The following is a 22038-nucleotide window of genomic DNA, read 5'->3' as shown; positions in this document are numbered from 1 at the left end:
AATAACAACTATGTGGATCATATATGTCGTAATCTAAATTTTTTAAATTGTTGTACTCCTTATTTTACCTTCACTTACACCAACTTACGTTGAGGAGTTGAATGAATAATTCCATTATAATTTAGATGAACTAGAAAACATTACAAAACCCTTTAAAAAATTTGTTCATATAAACACATCAGTTATTACCTCATATAAACACCTCTTACTTAAATCCTCATTCTGTTGTTGGTATACCATTATACCATAAGATGGTAGAGGATGGTATACCAAAAAGTAAGAGGATGGTATACCATCCCTTTCATTTGACATGTCTGATGGTATACCATCCCTTTCATTTCACATGTTAGATGGTATACCATCCATTTCATTTGACATGATACAGAGTGAATGTACACACAACTAAACATGAAGCATGTTAAACCATGATCTACAAATGTACACTGCAAAAAAGCATAATAATAAGCATGATAAGCATTGTAAAATAGCATATAGTCAACTTGGTATGCCACCGATACCAAGTTAGTCTCATGCAAAAATCAATTCCTTAAACCAACCCACCACTTTAGTGTTTCCACTGTTTCCCTGCCCATATTAACTGACTTTTTAACACAAAGTAATTCAAAACAAGATTATCCCATAAAAATAATTCAACACCCCATACAAGCATAAGCCACCTACAACACAACTAAGCCATCAAGATCGTCCCGTCTTTCATTGCAAACTGAACGGAGATCCTCAATAAGCAACTATGCCCGGTCAAATTCCATGTCCAGTGAATCAACGAACTCCTCCTTCCTGTGAATCAAAGGATATGATATAAAAGATAATAAATTTTCAACTAATAATCCAAACAATTCAGCAGTACAAAACAAAGTACTGACCATTTGATACTTTGTCTGAAAACGATCCGTGCTAGCTCTAATGCAAGCTAGCACGATAACCCCACAACTAACACTAAACAAATAGGATGAATAATAAGATTAGTGACTAAACACCAATAAGATTAGTGAAAACATAAGTTATGTACAAACACAAAAGGTAAGTTTTAAAAAAGTAGTTTTAGACTCACATATCTGGTTGGTGGACAACTTCGACGCTTTCAACAGGCATCCTCCAAAGGTATCCTGTACCCAACTACTGTCATGGGTGTTTGGGTGTTTATCAACACCTCCATTGCATTACTCTATAATGATTCATTTCAATACATAATTCAGTAATCAATTGTTTACCAAAATTCAAGTTTTACGTATTTGGTACGAAGCAAACAAGTTTTTATCAATTTTGATATGAATGCTTCATGTTTTTGAACAGGGTCAGAGTACATCGAGTTAATCAACCATATCTTCTGCTCTTTGAAGGAGAAGGCAGCACACCACTAATGTTCATCCATTTGTACAGGGATAAATATCTGCAATGTACAACACCAGATTAATTACTCACCAAAGCATAACCGACTATCAATTTAGCAATTACACAATTAGCTCTCACCACCGAATCTTGGGTACAAGCCACACCGGGCAAAGGATACCCATGTTTTTTGGCAAGAGTAGGAGCATCATCCATGTCAGTAACTAGCTTAATCTGTAAAGTACACCAAAACAAAAAAAAATTAGGAAGAACTATTCACTTACTTCGAAGTACCAAATCAGTTCAAACATAAGGCTAATTAACGTACCACAAATGCAGGAAGAACTGTGCCCCTCATACTTGATGCCCCATTCCTTAGTTTACAACTTAGACGCCACAAATACATACTCTGTACCAACCCTTCGGCGACAATGCAGAAAATTATAGCAACATTCCTAATTTGCAGATTCCCCTTCACATTCCAACAACACAGAACCATTGAAATCATAGAAAACACTTCTATTACTCATTATAAACCAACTTATACCATCTTTATCTAGATTGTATCAGGATGGTATAATACTAAGTACCATCTTAGAGTAGATTGTACTAGGATGGTATAGTGATCAATATCATCTAAGTCTAAATTTTGCAAGGATGGTATACTGAAGAATTCCATCTAAGTCTATACTTTAACAGCATGGTATAATATCTGGTGATTTGATGGTATAACAAAATGTGTTTAAGTGTAACAAGTTTGGATTAAACATAGTAGGAGATTGAATATTGTATGAATGACTTCTTTAATGAAATCTTTAATTAAATAGAAATGATTGAACATTTATTGTGTAAAGTCCACAAGCTAATCACCTATCGAAACATATAATACAAACTTAAAATTGATGTAATCATCGAAAGTATAAGTTACAGATTGGACTCAACTGCCAGTCCCAAAGTCCCAGCTTAATCCACTTTACAAGATTCAAATCAGCTGTCTTAAGCTTAGACACCCGACCCCTACAATTTCCAACAAAGTCTCCAAAAAGCACCTTAGAAGATGGCTTTAGAGTCCGCTTACTTTCACTCCGGTTGCGGTTCTTTTCTCCATCTTCACCTTCCTCTAATACATGGGTTGTCACAGGTTCATGTGTTGTCTCAGGAGGCTGCAACCCTTCACCATCACCATCATTAGACACTCCTTTCCTAAGCCGTTCTTCCCCGCTTTCACCATTGCCCTCATCAACCCCTCCTTCAGCAGCAACCTCTCCAACCCCTCCGATCCTCCAGCACCTTATTCAACCACACCTTCCACCTTCATGTCCCCATGAACGCCACCAAAATGAGAACACACCTTTGATGTTACTCCCTTAATCACATTTACAACCCTCATCATTGTACCCCCTACATTGATAACATCATCTAACTTCTTGAAAATATCAGACAGGGATTTCCTATTCACATTATGTGATTCCAACTCCCGCTCCTTGATTGAAGAGCTACCGGTACTCACATCATCCTTACTCGCAACAGGGGACTTGTGAACAGGGGACCTTTCCTTCGGCGCATTCCTCAAAGTAGGTATGCTGTGGTTTTGGGCTTTCAGCATCTTCTCCATCTTCTTCTCCATGTTCTCAAACATAGGCTTCATCGATGTAGGTTTGCTTTGGTTGCGGGCTTTTAGCATCTTCTTCTCTATATTTTCAAACATAGGAATGATCATTTCCATTACCTACCGGACAAAAAGAAAAAGAAAAAACAGAATTAGTTTTTTATTTCATGAACACAAAACACGACAAAAACCATTACACTTTACCTCATTTGCAATCCTGACTTCTAACGATTGGAACATCAACTGTCTACATGAACATTGATTTAAGAGATTTTATCACCTTAGAATAAAAAGGGTCCAAATTATTGTATATAACATAATAACACATTCACCTTCTGTTTCCCATAGTCTAGGGATGGGAGCAAATCAGCTTGAATAGCAACTGACAGTTTCTTCTTAGTCCACACCACCGATCTTGGCATAACCCCCAACTCAAAGGAGGCACTGCAAGGTGGTCCAAGTAAAATATCTGCACAACAAATGCATAAAGAAAACAAAAAAAAAGATAAAAAAAAAGGTTAAGTAAGAAGACCTAAAGTACATCTCCACTACAGAAGATTCTCATATATCTTTCAATTAAAACCAAGTGCGTCACAACCACAATTGGGAGTTTTCATAACACAATTACTGTTGATGCACAGTCTACCTGCTCTAAACATCTAATATGATATGCAACTACACAATTTCATAAGCAAAACTAATAAGGACTACAACCTTTATTTCAATCATATTAAAATCAACAAACCAAAAATGATACCAAGGATGCCATCAAACCAATCTCACATTTCAAGAAATATTTTTCTTTCATAATAATTGTAATTAACATATAGAGGAAAACAAGACCTGAAGGAATATGACACATACACCACCACCAGCCGAGTACCCATTGTTGTGAAGCCTCTTCCTAAAATCTCTTACACAAGTCAGCAGCCAACTGTGTGCACATGAACACCAATCAAAATCCGGTGTAGCAGCCCCTATCGAAATAACAGGAAATAACGCAGTTGCCAAGCTCTGACCATTCGTAGTGGGACATATCAGCAGTCCCAACATCATTAGTAAGAAGGCCTTCATAAACTCATCCTTGTCATTGTCAGTTACAATCGGCATCAAAGGAAGCTCATCAATTGCTTGCTGAATCTTGATATGACAAACATTGTCTTTTGTAATCTCCCCATACCGATGAACAATACGATCGACCTTTGCTTGCATGGCTACATTAAGAACTTTAATAGGCACAGGGTCTGGACCCCGAGGAAGGCCAAATATGCACCTCCATTGTTTAGGGCATAAAGGTATCTCCCTTCCATCTACTCCAGTTAACACCTTGTTCTCTGGATTGATCCTTTCCATAAGCAAGTAACAAAACCTACAATCAATCTTTGTTAAAGGCAGCTTCAACAACCTTCCACACCCACTTTCCTCCAACAACTGTTTTTTTGTTCTCACCTATGCCCATCGCCTTCACAACATCGATAAATACATCAATCCAACAATTGAAGTTTGCTGGCTGAAATAAAATAACAAAACAAACCTTCAAAGTCAACAAATAAACATGCAGAAAATACAGTCCACAAAAAAGCTTTTATCGACAAACTTTACCTTCCACCTCCAATTCCTCAACTGTGTCGCAACTATCACACCTCTTTTTTTAACTTGCTCACCCAAAGTTGTAGTCAGTTTTCCAACAACAAACTACATTAAACACAACAAATATAACTCAAAATCATCTATCCAACATTACAAATCATCAACCAAAGAACAATGAAACATAAAAAACTACTTGCTTCAAATTACAGTGTTTCTATACCTCATTAAAGTCCTGTTCAATTACTAGTGGACGTTGTGCTCTTCTGACAACCTTCGGCTGTGGGGGTTGTGGGGGTCTGATATGTTTTGGTGGTGGGGGAACAATTTTACGCTTCTTGTCAGTGTGTTGAGTCACAAGGTACTTTGACTCCACCTCGTAATCACCATGATTAATATCACCTTCACCATAGTATTCTTCTTCTTCCACCACACAGTCAACATCGTTAGAATCGTCTGCTCCACTGATCATCCCATCATAGTTATTATCTTCGATCATCTCCATCCTTAACATCCTCAACAACTGCTTGTTTCATTTTTTTGTTGGCCTGTTGTTTGCTAGATCAACCAGTTGGACCATTTCTAGTCCTCATTATATGTTTAAGGGTACACTGCGAAGGGTAACAAAAATTAATTAATTAATGTATACATATACCAAATCATAACCAGAAAACTGCGCTCAAACACTATACTAGGTGTCTTTTTTAAAATTATTTTGTCACATACCCCCCATTTACTTCTGCAGCCTATTGAAGAATCATTGTACTGCTCCAGTCATGACTAAAACATTAAAACAACACACGCAAAAAAAGGAAACCATATTAATAATTATTTGGACAAGCACCTACACCACTACCCAAACAAGTTCCTATATACCACTACAGACACTAATCAAATACCACTACCCAAACAAGTTCCTATATACCACTACATACACTAATCAAATACCAACAACCAAATCAATGGTACCAACCAATACCACCAAACCAGAGAAGAGAGTACCAACAACCAAGAATATGGTATCACCATATGCAAAATCATGGGATCACCAACTGGAATATTATGGTATCAAAACCATGCAACATTATCAGATCACCTAATTCTTAGAAACTCAACACAATCATACACATAACACCTCTTCAAATTGCATTTAAAATCACATCAATTAATTAAATAAAATAAAATTTACCCAATTTAAAGCAAAGATTAACAACAAGAATTAACACAACAACAACTAATATTAATTTATCATTCAAATCAAAGCTCATAACAGGCATCATCATACCACATTAGGACATCAACTTAGTAAATCCATTTCTCATTCAAATCGAAAACACCCACCAAATAAATTTCTGTAACAGTTACCCATAATTTACAATGAATGCAACATACTTACATTCTTCATCACCCATAAAAAATCATCACATACTTACATTCAATTCCCACACCCTAACACACATAATTCAAACGAAGAGGTGCAATAATTATTTGGACAAGCAAATTAGGACATCTGGCAAAGTAAAAACCCTTAATTCCACAAATACTTAAATTCTATTCACATACTTAAATTCAATTCACACATAATTCAAAGTAAAAACCCTTAATTTCACACATACTTAACTGATTAACCCTAAAACACATAAATTCACATTTAATCAAATAATTTGATAAATGCTTCGACATTCCCACAAATGATAGAAGAACACGCAAATTTATGGGAAAAAAATAATAAATAATGGTTGAAACTTACATCCCATGAATAGCGATACTCCGACACTTTCCTTCCGAAATCGGCGGCAACCAAAATCCGGCAGACACCCACGGTACTTCAATGCAACTGTTACGCTTCAAATTACTACTACAGGATGCGAATTTGGCTTCCACAATGCTTCTGAAAACCGCCTCTCTTTCTAGGTTTTGAATTTGCTCTCTTTGTTCCTCGTGAAATGTGATATAAGTTTTTTCTCTCTCCTCCTATTCTTATAATAAAAGCTTCAACGCTTTTATGGTTTTTTTTTACTACGTATTTGTTTATTGAATGACTGACAAATTGTGGGGACCAACTGCCTTCAACTTCTCCTTACTTTATTCAATATGTGAATTTCCCATTTTACCCTTAAGTTGAGTCCAAGTCTGAGAAATGTTGGCAATAATTTTGGCACATTTGTGGCCTTGTAGGTGAGTTTATAAGAGTCAAAGCTCGTGTAGAAGGTTGACTATTAGTTGGAGGAGTACGTTGCAACACCAAACCCAGCATGAAGTTCATCATCAACTCCTCATTCTCTTCATCTTCTCCCTCTTTTATCATCATTTTTCTGCACATTTATTTCCATTTTCATAATTCTACTAATAACTCTTCAAGCTTTCAAGCTCAAACATCCCCAGAATTCAATTTAGCCCCTGAATACGGATAATTCAATATTTTTCCCAACAAAAGGTATCGTTTATTTTGTTTACCCCTTATCATATTTAAATTTATTTGATGAATTAGCAGAGGATACGGTTTTGTGCAGCAATGTAATCAACGTAGGAGGGTATTTGGGACTAGAATTTATAAGCTTATAATTAATTATCTTTTGAATTTCTTCAGGTTTAATACTACTACTGTTTCTCTTTGATTGTTTCATTTGCCTATTTGCACAGTTTAACTTTGAACATCAATGTCATCTACTATGCATTATTAACAATCATAAAATTTGATATTTGGAAACTACGGAATCTAACAAATAAGTCCCCGTTCACTTCACCTTATTTTTTATGAGCTAAAATTATTTTTATTGAAACAAAATTATATTTGTTGAACTTAAATTAGTTTTACTGAACTTAAATTAATTTTACTGAACTGAAATTATTTTTGCTTAACTGAAATTATTTTTACTGATTTTCTATTATAATTTTTCTTTAAGAAAATTGGATTTTACTGAACTGAAATTATATTTATTGAATTGAAATTAATTTTACTGAATTGAACTTATTTTTACTGAACTGAAATTAATTTTACTGAAGTGAACTTATTTTTACTGAACTGAAATTATTTTTACTTAATAAATACAAGTATTATTTTCTTAAGGTGAACTGGACAGGGCCTAATAAGGAATGGAGAGAGTACCAGTCTTGATTAGAGTTGTGTACTTGTGTTAGAATGTTGTTTTGTACTTGTTTTAGTCAACCTCAGCTGAGTTTTGGCCGAAAGAATTGTTAAAATTGAGGTGATTTCGATTGTCCTAATATGTTCCACAATTAGTTTCTTCTGAATGACCATTAGTTAGATTCACTATCAATAGTCTCAAAGGCTAATGGAGTGTAATTCTACCATTTGTAGACCTGATATGCAAATTGTTCTTATCGGGTTTAATTTAGATTAGGTTCATTCACAGTTGAAGTCATGCTCCATAAAACAGTACATGAAATGTTCAGTTCAGTTCAGATTATTTCTGTTCAGCCAGTCCCGAGGCAGAGAATAAACTGTAGTTGATGTACTGATACGTCTGGTAGGATAAGCCTAATAAGCAATATTTAAGACCTCCATTTTCAGCTGGCAGCTAACTTCGGGTTTCAGCTCACAACATTCGTTGAGTCATGCTGTTATGGGTAGTAGAACAATAACTTTGTTATGTCATGAGATATTGAGATGACAAGAATAGGCAAGCTCATTGCTCTTTATTTATTTTGAAGTGCTCTAAAGAACTTAGATTAAACATGTATGTTGGTGTGACTTTTATGATTTTGAATTTTGCTGGAACATGTACTCCAATTCCTATAGAATAATGGATTTACTATTCTTCTACTTATAGATTATAATTACGTAAATTATAATAGCTTGTGAAATCCCCATTGCTTCTGATTGCAATGTAGCATAGTGTCATTTGATGTGGATATAAGGGCAGATGGAAACAACTTCTCTAGTATCGTAGAATACAGCTGTATAGGAGACTCCCTTACCCTAACTTGGTGTTCAAATCCAGAAATGAGCTTTTTCAAAGGCATTGGAGTAAACTTGATGTTGATGATAGTATTATTGTGTCTATTTTTTCTACATCTCATCTAGTCTATTCTACAGGCCTGTTGAGTTTATTTGGAGCCCTGAATTCAGAACCAGCAAATATTGAATGAAGTTACCGTTGATGGACTTGTCTTGAGCTCTTGAGGAAATGAAGCTTCTGATGCATACATAAACTATTTTTCTGCTGGAGGTCCTAATTTGTAGCCTGTCTGTACTTCCGTAATCACTTTACTACATATAGTTGGGAATGGAGGTAAAAGATATAGATCGAGTGGTCATAAAAAAGCCAGTAGCTTCAAGGCCATCTTGTACTGGCTTTAGATCTTTCTCTAAACTTCATTCTGGTGCTATCAATGCATCACCACCACCTGCGAATGCTAGCTCTGAAATGGCAGTTGCTGCTATTAAGCCCAAAACAGTGAGGGTAAAGTCCACAATCAATCAGTCTCCACATACCGAAGAAATTCAGGCAAGTCTCAATCTCAGCCCTATGGAAAATTTCTATTTCAGCGAACTATCTGTTCTGACCTTTGTGCACTCGCTATCACAGGCGGACACTTCCAACGAAGCTCTTTGTTCATCATCTGATACCATATCCAGAGCCCCTGATCGATCCACCATCTTCAAACCACTAGCAAAGGTTGTCTCCAAGGCAACTGTTTCTATTTTGCTCAGCATGGTTAGTATAAATCATTCATACCTTTTAACTTTCATTTATACCTTTTCTGGCCTTCATGCATGCTAATCACGAGCCTTAAACGTTGTTTAAAGGGATTTATAGAAGAAAGAAGAAAGGGGGGAGGATTAGAAAGGATGAAGCTGGGAGGAGGAAGGGCAGGGTGGGTGGGGGATATATTTCTTATCCTGGAGGGATCTGAGAAAACAGTTGTAATGGGATTTAAAATTGATCAATTTAATTGTTCCAATGGTCATGAAGTCATTTTCTTGGGATATTCTTGCTGACTATATTGTCGCTCAGTTCCCTTCTTGGCTCTAAATCAAGCTTTCTCATCTTGTTGGATTCTGATCTCATCCTAATTTATGAGTGTATTGGCAAACATTACACGAAGTACTAAATGAAATCACTTGCTACAATTTTTAATGCTCGAGTTTATATTTACTCGATTGATCTATCTGCATAGCCTTCTGAGTAGTCTTCCATGGACTATGGATTAGAGCCTTAGAGATTAATTGTAACTAGTGAGATTCATACTAGGAGAATATAGGTACTCTGACATAGTAACAGTTAATTTGGCATGATACACTTAGTATTGGCGTTAGTTCATTCAATTGACATCAATGTTATGTTTTAGGTTTCACCTTCACACATTGTAGACTCCTTTAGTTGTAGATGTTGTTATCCTTGTTTCTCTGCTTACTTATGGAGCAGGGAAATTCCAGTGTTACTCATCGACAAGCATTATCCCAGGTTAACGTGCCTGCACAGAAGGAAAAGCTACATTTATTCTCAAGTCAGCATTCAAGTAATCTACCACGGGTTGAATTAGCTGAATCAGCTAAGTCTCCTACAATGGCACAACAAATGGTAGAGGGAGAGTCCAGAATAATGGCATCTTCCATAACTGGTGCTGATCAACCCTCTTGTGATGGGTATAATTGGAGAAAATATGGGCAAAAACAAGTCAAGGGTAGTGAGTATCCAAGAAGTTATTATAAGTGTACACATCTGAAATGCCCTGTGAAAAAAAAGGTTGAGAGGTCATTAGATGGGCAGATAACAGAAATTGTCTATAAAGGAGAGCATAACCATCCGAAGCCAGATCATGCCAAGCGCAGTTCATCTGGAGTACATGGACAGGAATTGTTTGCTGGGACTAATCAAGATCCCAATAGTAGTGACCCCAAGTTGCATGATAATATTTGTGAGAAAAATGAAGGTTTTGAGAGACAGATGAGTAATGAAAATGAAATGCAATTGTCCAAGCAGTCAACATTTCCTGTAAATGATGCCCCAGTATGCCATCCTGTTGATGCAGAAAAGAACAATCCTAGTGACAAGACTGTTGTGGATTCAGCTGGACTTGGTGGGGGTTGTGAAGAATCAGCCAAGGGTTTAAACGCCAATGGTGGTAGAATAAAAAACAAGAGAAGGTAAGGTGTGATTTATGCATGTTTTCTTTGTTATATCTCTTAAAGTGTTAGCATGAACATGTCTTATTTTTTGGTATTAGGAAACAAAATGTTCAAAACAATGAAACTGGAAAATCAGGTGAAGGTGTACAAGAGCCTTGCATCTGGGTGCATAACATCAACGAGCCTGAAATCATGGGCGATGGCTTTCGCTGGAGAAAATATGGACAGAAGGTAGTGAAAGGGAGTCCATACCCCAGGTTAGCAGTTATGATGTAATTAGACGTGTTTGGACTCAATGGTTATAAGCGGGAAGGGGTAGGGGGGAGGGGGGGTGGGCAGGGGCACTGTTCGGATTTGCATTTAATTAAATTATTTACTACAGTAGTTAGGTATAAAAGTTGTCCCCCGCAAAATACATTAGATTGCTATTTGGCTGTATTGCCGCAATGAGCCAGTGACTGTAAACAAGAATTAGCAAGACACTTCCTCCATCCAAAAAGACTAGTTGCATTATCCTCAGTCCAACCCTTGTTATTAAGAATTAATTTGCACATGACAGAGTCTTAGAAGATCCATTATAGTAAATCATTCCATACTCTCCTCATCACTCAATCTTAGAAACGGTATTATGCTCAAGACCAATTACAAACCCTTACTTCTTATGAAATGTGAAAACTATATATTTCTAGGCATACTTGAGTAATATTTTCAGACAAAGAGATGACTTACTTTCTTTAAAATGAATATCACTATAAAAAAAAGTAATAAAAAGTTTTTGACTCAATAATGTAACCACTAATTCAGATGGAGGTATTAATAACTGCATCATGATTAGAAGAACAAGTCACCATATTTTGTAGAGAAACATCCATTAATGGTGAATGGTTTAAATATTATTCTAAAGTAGCTTAAATTTTATCATATATTTTCTTTCCATACAGAAGCTACTACCGCTGCACCAGTGTCAAATGCAATGTACGGAAGTATGTAGAAAGAGCATTGGACGATTCTAGAGCGTTCATCACAACATATGAGGGAAGGCATAACCATGAAATGCCGATGAAGATCATGAATCTTGCAGCAGTTCCAGAGCAGGAAACTCAACCACCAGCTGGTAAAGAGATAAGGTAAGAAAAATGGTATATGTGACTTGTCAGACTAATCCTTGATATGGGGCGTCATATCTGGATGCTTCAGGACCTTGATGCCAATTGTGAGCTGACATTAGTTCATAGTTTCATACAGAGTATTAAAAAAAAAAAAAAAAAAAAAAAACAATTCATTGAGATTATATCAAGTTAGTCTTTACCTGGTCTTATAATGGCTATATATGTGTGTATCTGATCTATACTTTTAAAGAATGTCATGTAAGATTCATTTGAAACACATTGTATGATAGCATAGATATTTCTAATTGATTGTTTAGAGGCTCCTTTTGTATGGTGTGAGTTCATGAAAATATGATGCCTGTTGATAACTTTATTGCTTATTATGGAGTATATATTTATAGATTAAGCCAATGGAAATTAGCTATTCCAAGGATCATGATTTGGAACCCAAAAGGCGGAGGAGTTCATCTGAAATTTGAAAGAAAATTAGGAATGAAGGATTTAATTGTCAAAATAAAGGCAGTAGAGAAAAAATATAAATACTCCAAAAATCATTTAACCTTTGCCACCACTCCCTATCTCATTGAGGCGCACATTTTTTAGCAATGCTAGCTCCTTGATGACTGAATTGGCTCTTCCTGTCACCAGCGAGTATCTTTCCCTGGCTGACTTGAAGTCAGTCTTTTGACTCCCAATTTCAGGTAATTCTACTTCTATTGGAGGGTGGTGGAATATAGCCTGCTGCAACTCATCATCAGGAAGCAGTTATTGGTACTCTATTTTGCTGATATCTTCAAACAATAATTTCAGCTTTCTTGTTCAATTTCGATTCTGACTTTATGCCTTGTGCATATAGTGTACTTCTCTCAAATTACACGTGTACCTGTTGGTATTTTTCGTTAGTCCCTAGTGTGTTATCTTCATGTTCTGCTAATGAGAACAGTTACTAATCAGTTGTGAAATACGGAGTACTCCGTATCTCATTCTTCTTTTTGTATTTTCATCTGAGTAAAGTTGAAGATGATTATGAGGATGCGAAGAAAATTTCCTGTCTTTTGTGATCCTGATGAGTGGTTTCCTAGGCAATTCATTTGAGAGAGGTAATTCTTTTCTTTGTTTATGAACTGGATGTTCACTTGTTCAGTGAAGTTGTCAGGTGTAACAAAGCAGTAACATCTCTGTGAAAGGTGTAGTTGGACCAAGGTTTAATAAGTTAACTGTGTCTTAAGTCCTAAACCTTTGAGTGTGCTGCATCGAATTCACAAGTTACCTCAAGCATTAGATCTATGGTTCTTGTGAAAGGTTTAGTGGCATGTTTGGTAGCTGGTAATAAAGAGTGGGTAATGGTATTGATTTTCGAAGTGAAGTAAACTTGTGAAGAAGTTTTATGCTAGTGTCCATAGTAATGCAGAAAATAAAGGTTCTAAACACGATTTTAATAATTAAGATCCTCATTGAGCTGATCTAAATCCATGCATCATGCAGAAAATAAAGATAATATATCGAGTTTAGTAAACAAAATATATAAACAATCCATGCACCTAATCATGAAAGTGTTAGATACTAGCTTTGACCATAATCCATGCACCTAATCATGAAAGTGTTAGATACTAGCTTTGACCATAATTTTCTTAGTACGAAGTAATAACTTTTTTTGGTTAATTTTTTAATGGAAAAATTGCCTAGAATAATTTCAACTTTGCCTCATTCATCGAAAATAATCTCAACTATTGATAATTTTTTCATAATCCGAACTTAAACAAGAAATTGCTTCTAGCGGTCCCAACTGGTTATCCAACTTGTTATAATAACAATTTGCGGAACATGTGCTAGCACATGATTAGTAAAAAAAAGAATTAAAAAAAATCAAATTAAAAAATACACAAAAGTTGAGATTATTTTCGGCAAATGAGACAAATTTGAGATAATTCTGCACAATTTTTCCTTTTTTAATTGCAACATTGACTCTTAACACGCATTTTGAAAAAGAGATTTAAGAAGTAAATGAATGAAACTAAAATAATTTTAACATTGATAACCTAACATGACCCCTTTTATTGTGTTCAAGTTTAATTAATTTGTGACTAATTCAACAGCATATTGTCTAGTACTACAACCTACAAGTAACAATGTTTTTTTTTTTTTTTTTTTTATATATATATATATATATGCTGACTGAAAAGTTAAGTCGATACTATTACTTATACAAAAGTAGTGCAAAAGATCAAATTGTTACACTTAAAGATGAGTAATCACATTTTCTCACTCGTCCATTACTTTACTTTCACACTTCCTCTTCTTGAGCCAAATACCCTCTTAATTAACATAGGGTTATCAAGTACAGTCATGAAACATGTAATTGCCGTTCCTATCCCTTTCTCTCTCTAACCCTCGTTCCTATCCCTTCACCGCCCCCACCGTTCCCCTTTTTCCCGGCCAGCCACTTCTCGCCAGCGACTGGCGCGGCTCGCTTAGCCGTCGCCGACGAGCTCAATCACTTCTTCTATCTCCCTTTCTGCCTTTTAGTTTTTGTTTTTTTGGTCTGTTGGTGAAAATTGCAGAGTTCCCCTTTGGTGGTTCAGCCCTGCCTATATTTTCACTTATTGCTGTTATTTTTTGTTGCTTGTGTTAGTCATTATATCCATCTCGTGGCTCACCCGTCACTGCTCTCCGGTGCCCTTCAATTGGTAGCAATAAGATTGGGGTTTTCTTTGGTCGCTGGATTTCTAATCTTTCTGGTATGTTTACTTTTGTGTAATTAAAGGGAAGCCTAGAGGTTTAGTTTTCTGCCTTCCTTTAGTGTTTTATTCTACTGGTACTTTGTTTCAGTCTTATGGCTAGTTTTGAAGAACTAAGGGGTATGTTGTGTATTTAACATGTTGAAGAGAATGATATCTCTTCTCAAGGGTTAGAGTTTTCAGTTGGGCAGTTGGAGAATCCTTTTGGGATTCTCAATTTTGTTAAGAGTTTAAAAAATGAGGAAAACATGTTCTACAAGCAAAATCAAATGGGATCTGCTATTGCAAAATACTCTCTTGCTCTTAAATTGTTGTCCTTTGCTTCAGTCTGTAGTGAAGAGGATAAATTGATGTTTTCGGGCACTGCTGTGTCCCTTAATCTGAACTTGGGTGCTTGCTTCATCAAGGTAAAAGACTACGATAGAGTGGGTCAATTATGTTCAGCGGTTTTGTGCTTTGATACTACTAATGTGAAAGCTTACTACAGAAGGGCGAATGCCGCATTAGGACTTAATAAACCAACCTTAGCTTTCATGGACCTCGCACAAGCCCTTAAATTAGATCCCAATAATAGTGAGTCACAACAAAAACTAAAGGAGGTGATATCCTTATTGGTTAGTCTCCGGATTTTGTTGATGAGGCACTAGCAGTAACAAGGAAAGATGAGAAGTTTAGAGATTATGTTCGCTGTGGGAAGGAAGATAATGGTAGGAAGTTAGGAAAAAAAGGGAAACAAAAGGAAAGAGATGGTCATGAAGATGGTTATGTTCGTAGGTGTTCAGGTGTGAAAGACAACACCAAAATGGAAAAGGACGTTAGTGGCAATTCTTTGGATTTGGAGGGTAAAGTCAACCCTACCAACCAAGATCTTAGGCCCAACGTTATTGATAACAATTGTGTTTTGAAGGGCACTTCAAAAACAAAAAACCCAAATCTCACAGGGTCAAGTTTTCGGTTTTCAAGCCGGAAGCGAAATGACTCCTATTTGTGTCTCACTCCAACGATGTATGGAATGAAATCCAAAGGGCGAACAGTACAATACTTCTGTTCTCGCCAAAAGAATTTCATTACCATCCGAGTAGCCAATATTTTGAAAAAGATGGATAGTTGTGAAACTCAAGAAGTTTCTCCACCAATGGAGTTTAGTCACCCCCCTGTGGAAGGGTACGATAGGTGTGAAACAACTTCAGATTTGATGCAAGAAGATCCATCCACAGGTATGGCAGGTCACGAGTCATCATGTGAAGCTGCGTTAATACTCCTACCAGTTTCGCCTGTTTCTCCCCCTCTGCAGATTCCCGTTCACCCAAGACCTTCCTCCTCTGAAAGATTGTTGGGTTTAGTCTCGTCTTCCCGTCCCAGGTTTGGAAGGAAATATGCCACTATGCAAAGTAGGTCTCTAGCATGTTTTACTAACTCTTTGTTTTGCAGGTTAAGTGGCTTTAAAAGAATAGCTTCTTGTCCCATTGAGTACTTGGTTTCCTAAACGTAAGAAGTTGTATGGTCCGACCCCAAATGTTCTATCGTGTATTTCTGTTTTCTGTATTTAGTTTAGGTTGTAATAATGCTTTTCATTAATAGTACTCTTTGTCAAAAAAAAAAAAAAATACAGTCAGGAAAGTTAGTCCATGACTAAGACGAGACAGAATTAATAAATTTTTTTTTAGGTAAGATGAATTGTCTTATCGGATCAGAACCTCACACATGTTAACGGACTCGACAGTCGACACATATTTAATGATTCTGTTGCCTTTAAAATGCCCCCGTTGAAAATTGAAACGAGAATGAAGTATAACCCACTACATGGTAGGGGCGGCCGTTCCCAATACCTAATAGAACGGGCAAGTCTAATCAGTAAACACACAAACACACTGTCTGAGTGACCACAGACTGGACAGTCGCAAAGTCAGACAATAAACAATTGGGAGTCTGAGCACACCAAGTGTCGAGCAGCCATACCATTTGCAGACGTCCTTTTTCACCATTTTTTCTGATATTTAAGCTCCCAATTCTCAAAGCCCAAGTCTTTTTAATTGTGGGGTTTTTTTGGTTACCTTTTTAACCTTTTCTGTGATTTTTTTTTTTTTTTTTTTTGGTTACCTTTCACACATAATGAAAATAGATTAGTTCCAAAGACAGTAAAAAGGCATCATTCTTTTCCAACCAACACAGCTACCACAATTCTGTCCTACCTCTCCGCTTCAATTTTGTTGAGTAACTCTGTAAGTATCTTTTCTTATTTCTCTTCCCCAATTCAATGTGTAACTAATAAAATCACGCTTCGATCAGTGTTATATATTGATGCCATTTGCATTAGAAAAAGTGAAACTTACATTGCTGCAATTTTTTCTTGAAATTAAGGAAATTAATATGCTTATTTTCTTATTTATTACTCTTTTCTTGGTAATTTGGAATTAAATTCTCTTTATTTGTATTTTTTACTCAATTTCTAGAGTTTTTTCTTCATTGGTAATTGCAGTTGTGAAAGTTTCAAATTTTTTTTTTTTTTTGATGATTTATGTTTACAGTTTACATATATGCATAATGCAATGCAATAAAACCTACCAATATACCAATGTTCTTAGGAAATTATTCAATTTTTTTCCTCGTCCTATAAAATGTCATGATTGGTACTACTAACCCAAATGTTTCTTAATAAAGTACATATTATGTTAATGCAGTGTGATTTAATTACAATTTAGAGTTGAGAGTTGATTAATCTTTTAATATGCAACCAGGCAAGTACAGAAGTACTCCACTGTCCCAAAAAAAAAAAAACAAACAAACAAACTAGGCAAGTACTATTACTATATTTGTTCTCCTAATGAAATGTTGATTCAGCGCAATTAGTCGATTACAAATGTTAATTTAACGCGATCAGAGGAGTACAAATTGATCTGTTCAGTATGTTTAACTATCTCCTAAAATACAAGTTGTCAAAAAAAAAAAAAAAAGGGAATTGAAATGTATACTATTCTGTAGTTTCTTTAGTTTATTGCTGAATGTTGCTCTTAAGCTAATCAGCTTTGTTCTTGCTGTGTTTATAATCTCCTGTTGTTTATATACTAGTAAGGCATGGCTTTGTAGCAAAAGGAGGGTTCACCAAATTTGTAAAGGTGCTCAGGAGAGGAAACTTTGGGATTTTACATGTTTTTATTAGAACATGGAATAAGGTTCTCTGAAAAACGAGTTTCATTTTCATTTTTTTCGATATTTCTTAATCATCTGCAACTTAGGCCCCGTTTGGTTTGATGTAAAATATTTTCAATGAAAAATTAGTTTTCATGGAAAACATATTTTCAAGAAAAAACACAATTGAAAATTCGTTTTCCTTTGTTTGGTTGCATACAAGAAAAGTCCAAGAAAAATAAAAAAATAAGAGTGGAAATGTAAGGATGAATGAGAGGGAAGTAAAAAAAGAGGTAAGGAGGAGAGAGGAAAATGTGGCTTCCCTTGTTTTTGGAAGGAAAATGTTTTCCATCATTAAGGATGAAATTTTCCACCCTTGAAAAATTGTTTTCCACTCCTTAACAAACCAAACAAAGGAAAATGGAAAAAAATGAAAAATTCATTTTCCATGAAAACATTTTACATCAAACCAAACAGGGCCTTAGTAATGAAGTTATGATGCATTTGTAGTACGTTCAGTTGTAGTTTTGTGATGTGTGAGAATTTGCTTGGAGGGTTTTTACTTTTAAGATTCTATCATAGGCCTTGAACTATCTGTTGTTTACTAAGATTGAATTCAACTTTGTAGGCATTAGGCCTCTTAAAAATGGAAGGAGAAAGGTCTAGTTGTTTGGAAAAAATCGAAGTTGCGAAAAGGATGGCTGCTAACAGGGATTATGCAGGTGCAAGATCTAAGCTGCTTGAAGCCCATAATCAGTTTCCAGATTTCAAAATAGCTACTCAGATGATAACTGTTTGTGACATCTTATGTACATCGGAATTGACTTTGAATGGTGAAATTGATTGGTATTGGGTTCTTGAACTTAGTCCAGAAGCTAGTAATTCTCAAATAGAGTCGAAGTACAATAAACTTGTTAGCCTATTAGAAGGAATAAAGGATGACTTTCCTGGGTCTGTCACTGCTTTGAAGTTAGTCCATGAAGCTTATGCTGTTCTTTCAAATGCATCTAAAACTTGGATCTTCAACTCAAGAAGGCTGACAAGCATGGATGTTAGTGAATCATTTGTTCCGTCTGTGAGTTCTCTTGGTGATATGGGGCATCAGAATGGTCGGAGTTTGAGTCAAGAACATGATTCCTCACCTGTCTGTGAAAGTTCTGCTTCTAAGAATGCAGATGCTGCAATAGGTCTTGTAGGTATTGGTGAAAGAAGTTTAACACCTATTGAAGTTGATGATTCAGATGATGCCGATGATAATCAACAGAACAAGGGAATTAACTCTACAGAATTGAATTTTCATTCTTCCACATTGAAGTCAGAGGTTACTCAGATTACTGATACCAATGTAGCTACAGCTATGGATTTTGATCTTTCGAATGAGAAGTCACTTCAGAATTTAAGAGCCACGACAGATCATATGAATCATGAAAATTTCATTAACTTTGATGATGCAAAGAAGGCAGAAGCTTTTGAAGTCGGTCAAATTTGGGCTGCTTATGATAGTGAAAATTATCCTCGTAGGTATGCTCGCATCAATAACGTTTCAGAATCACCTTTCAGGCTCGATGTTACTTGGTTGCGACCTATACCACAAAATGAAGATGAAAGGAAATGGTGTGAGGTCAGGTTGCCTGTGGTATGTGGTTTATTCAATTTACATGAAAATGAAGAATCTATAGTTGATCCTGCTATTTTCTCCCATGTGGTTCCTTGTACAGTCAGCCCAACTTATGATGAATTTGAAATTTTCCCACAAGAAGATGAAGTTTGGGCAGTTTATAAAGACTGGCGACCATTTGATTGGTTGGAAAACCCTGAATCTAAAAAAGCATGTAGTTTACAGGTAATAAGGATAATTGAAGGTTACTCCGAGGAGGGCATGCTTGCTGTGCCCTTAGTCAAGGTTGATGGATCAAACAATATTTACAAAAGAGAGACTGAAGTTGCCCAAGAGCGTACTTTCAAAATCCCTGCAGAGTTCTTGTATCGTTTTTCTCATCAACTTCCAGCATGTGATTTAGAAGGTGGGAAATTGATTGGAGTATTTGGTGATATGCCACAGCAAGATCCTTCGTCCATCAACTCCTCAACCAGTCAGAGGCCTACATCATGCCCTTCATCAGTGGATTCGGTAGGTAATTCACTAAAAATGGAATGGACAACCAATGATTTTACTCCAAGTCAAGTATGGGCTGTCTATGATGGCTCTGACCAAATGCCTAGGCAGTATGCGCTGGTGAATAAAGTTTTTATGGCGGGAGCAGTTGAAGTGACTTTTTTGGAGCCTCATCCCAATCCTATGGATAATGAAGAGATTTCTTGGATTGAAGAGAATTTACCTGTTAGTTGTGGTATATTTAAACTAGGTTCCAGGATTGCTGTTATGCCTTTGAGTAATTTCTCTCATTTGGTGGATTGTGACCGAACTACCAAGAATCTGTTTTACAGAATTTATCCCAAGAAAGGTGAGATATGGGCGATGTACAAAAACTGGAATAGAAGATGGAAGCAACAGGACTTTAGAGACTATCATTGTCGAATAGTTGAAATAACTTCAGATTTCACAGAGCCTTCTGGCCTGAGCACTGCGAGCTTGGAAGAAGTTCCGGGATATAAAACTTTTTTCCAGAAGCAACTTTGTGATGGGTTTGCATTAAGCCGAGTAGTTTCAAGATCAGAGATGCTTAGCTTTTCACACCGAATTGAGGCATTTGTTGTCCCAGGAATTGAAGCCCATGGTATACCTGAATGTTCTTGGCACCTAGAACCTGATTCATTGCCTCCACTTATTTCTAATTCCTAAGATGTATGCATAACTTGCAGTTGTTCCTCAATTTTGCTCATGATTATGGTGAGTTATACTCGTGACTTTCTAACGTTCTGTAAATAGTTTAAATGTTTACTGTACATCGGGTGGCTGCCCTTTACTCCATTAGACACAAATTGCTTTACTATGGTTCCAGAAATTTGCATGTTAAAGTCCTGTATAGTTATTGTTAATTGGATGTGGAAATTAAGGGTCTATGGCTCCAATTAATGTCATAAAATGGTTACTGTAGGGAATAATTTCAAGCCTTTAAAAATCCCACTAGCTCGAACCCCACTGTGATCATACACTAAAGTACGGTGGCGTCCAAAAGGGAAGAAGATAGAGCAAAAGAGTCGCCAACAAGTTTTTACGGAACTTATAAACCGTTCATAGGATGAAAGTTACACCCCTTAACGATCCAAGAGATCGCCAACTCCATAAGGTCATGAACCAAATAAGGGTTCGGGGATGAAGGTACAAATCCAACCTAAAAGAGATCGAACCTGCCCTAATAATAGGCCTCTACTTTATTCTGCTCGTATTCATGTGCGCTTTCTGATTAACATACAATCAATAGGATTAACCCTAAACCTGTTTAATCTATGTTGGTTGAATTTAATGCACAAATAAACTATTATTGGCGATCACTTGAAATTATAATCACAATTAACCTAACAAGATTATTAATTATCTTATCAAGCGTGATTACAAGTACCAAATTCCCTTTAAACATGCATAAAAGGTGATCAAGCAATAACAAATGAAATATATGCATATCAAGCAACATAATGAATATCAACATCATTAATAATAATATTACTGGTCATAATCATAATCATGTTAAAGCACAGCAAGATCCTAGACATGATACTAACAAGATTAATAACAAACCCTAGCATGTCACTAAACAATAAAAATCAAATCTTTAGCTCTAACATGATACTAACAATCATAAATATTAGGAAGAATATAGGAAGCATCGTACTTTTAATCATACTTGATATTAAAGTTACCCTAGACATGATACTATGAATCAAAATAACAATCTAAGCATGATTTCTACATCATAATATCAATAAAAACAATTAAAGTACTTACTTGGATGCCTCGTACCTCTTTCTAATAACAAAATACACACGTTAGTAACTTCAAGGAAAATAATAATCAAAACAATTAAATTAAATAATTGAAATAGAGATTTGGGACCTGTAGACACCCATTTGTGTCTCCCCAAAACCAAACCCAGTGATGAGTGCCTTTCACGCCGAATCATAATCGAATGAAACGAAAGTGTGGAAAGGTCTATTGTTGCGGAAAGTTTTATTTCTTTTCTTTTCTCTTCTCTCCGTTTTTGAAAACTTTATTTTAAGAAAAACAGCCAATCTAGTTTGGTTGGTCCATGATATGGGTCCAATAGTGGTGTAGTTGGATGGGGCTTGCAAAGACATTTCCAACGATATATTATAAGCCCAATTCCGATGAATATTGAGGAATTTATGGCCAATTTACTAAACTGGGCCCGATTTGAGTTTTAAGTACGACCCAATGATCTAGGGGAGGGCCTAATATGATTTATCATTCCTAATGTAATTAGGAATGGTTTTGGTCTT

The 22038-nt window shown here is 36.0% G+C and overlaps 2 protein-coding genes across 3 annotated transcripts; both read left to right on the top strand.

The window, feature by feature from the left end:
* Positions 1-6759: 6759 nt before the first annotated feature.
* On the top strand, positions 6760-12068 carry LOC110702616 (WRKY transcription factor 44-like). 2 transcript variants are annotated; one of them, XM_021880354.1, is made up of 5 exons: positions 6760-6983; positions 8607-9228; positions 9979-10661; positions 10742-10874; positions 11585-11778. In XM_021880354.1, exons 2-5 carry the CDS (start codon positions 8797-8799, stop codon positions 11654-11656), a joined length of 1320 nt encoding a protein of 439 aa, XP_021736046.1. In that variant the 5' UTR covers positions 6760-6983; positions 8607-8796; the 3' UTR covers positions 11657-11778. The 2 variants fall into 2 exon arrangements, with proteins under 2 accessions (XP_021736046.1, XP_021736045.1); XM_021880353.1 differs by having other exon boundaries at positions 6763-6983; positions 10742-10900; positions 11585-12068.
* A 4141-nt stretch (positions 12069-16209) lies between these two features.
* LOC110702615 lies at positions 16210-20656 on the top strand. Its single transcript, XM_021880351.1, has 2 exons — positions 16210-16712; positions 18248-20656. Exon 2 carries the CDS (start codon positions 18266-18268, stop codon positions 20420-20422), a length of 2157 nt encoding a protein of 718 aa, XP_021736043.1. The 5' UTR covers positions 16210-16712; positions 18248-18265; the 3' UTR covers positions 20423-20656.
* Positions 20657-22038: the final 1382 nt, after the last annotated feature.

The sequence above is a fragment of the Chenopodium quinoa genome, unplaced genomic scaffold (genome assembly GCF_001683475.1).
Source record: "Chenopodium quinoa cultivar QQ74 unplaced genomic scaffold, ASM168347v1, whole genome shotgun sequence".
NCBI lineage: Eukaryota > Viridiplantae > Streptophyta > Magnoliopsida > Caryophyllales > Amaranthaceae > Chenopodium > Chenopodium quinoa.
Note: the sequence above shows the minus strand (reverse complement) of the source record. Positions and strands in the feature narration are given on the sequence as shown.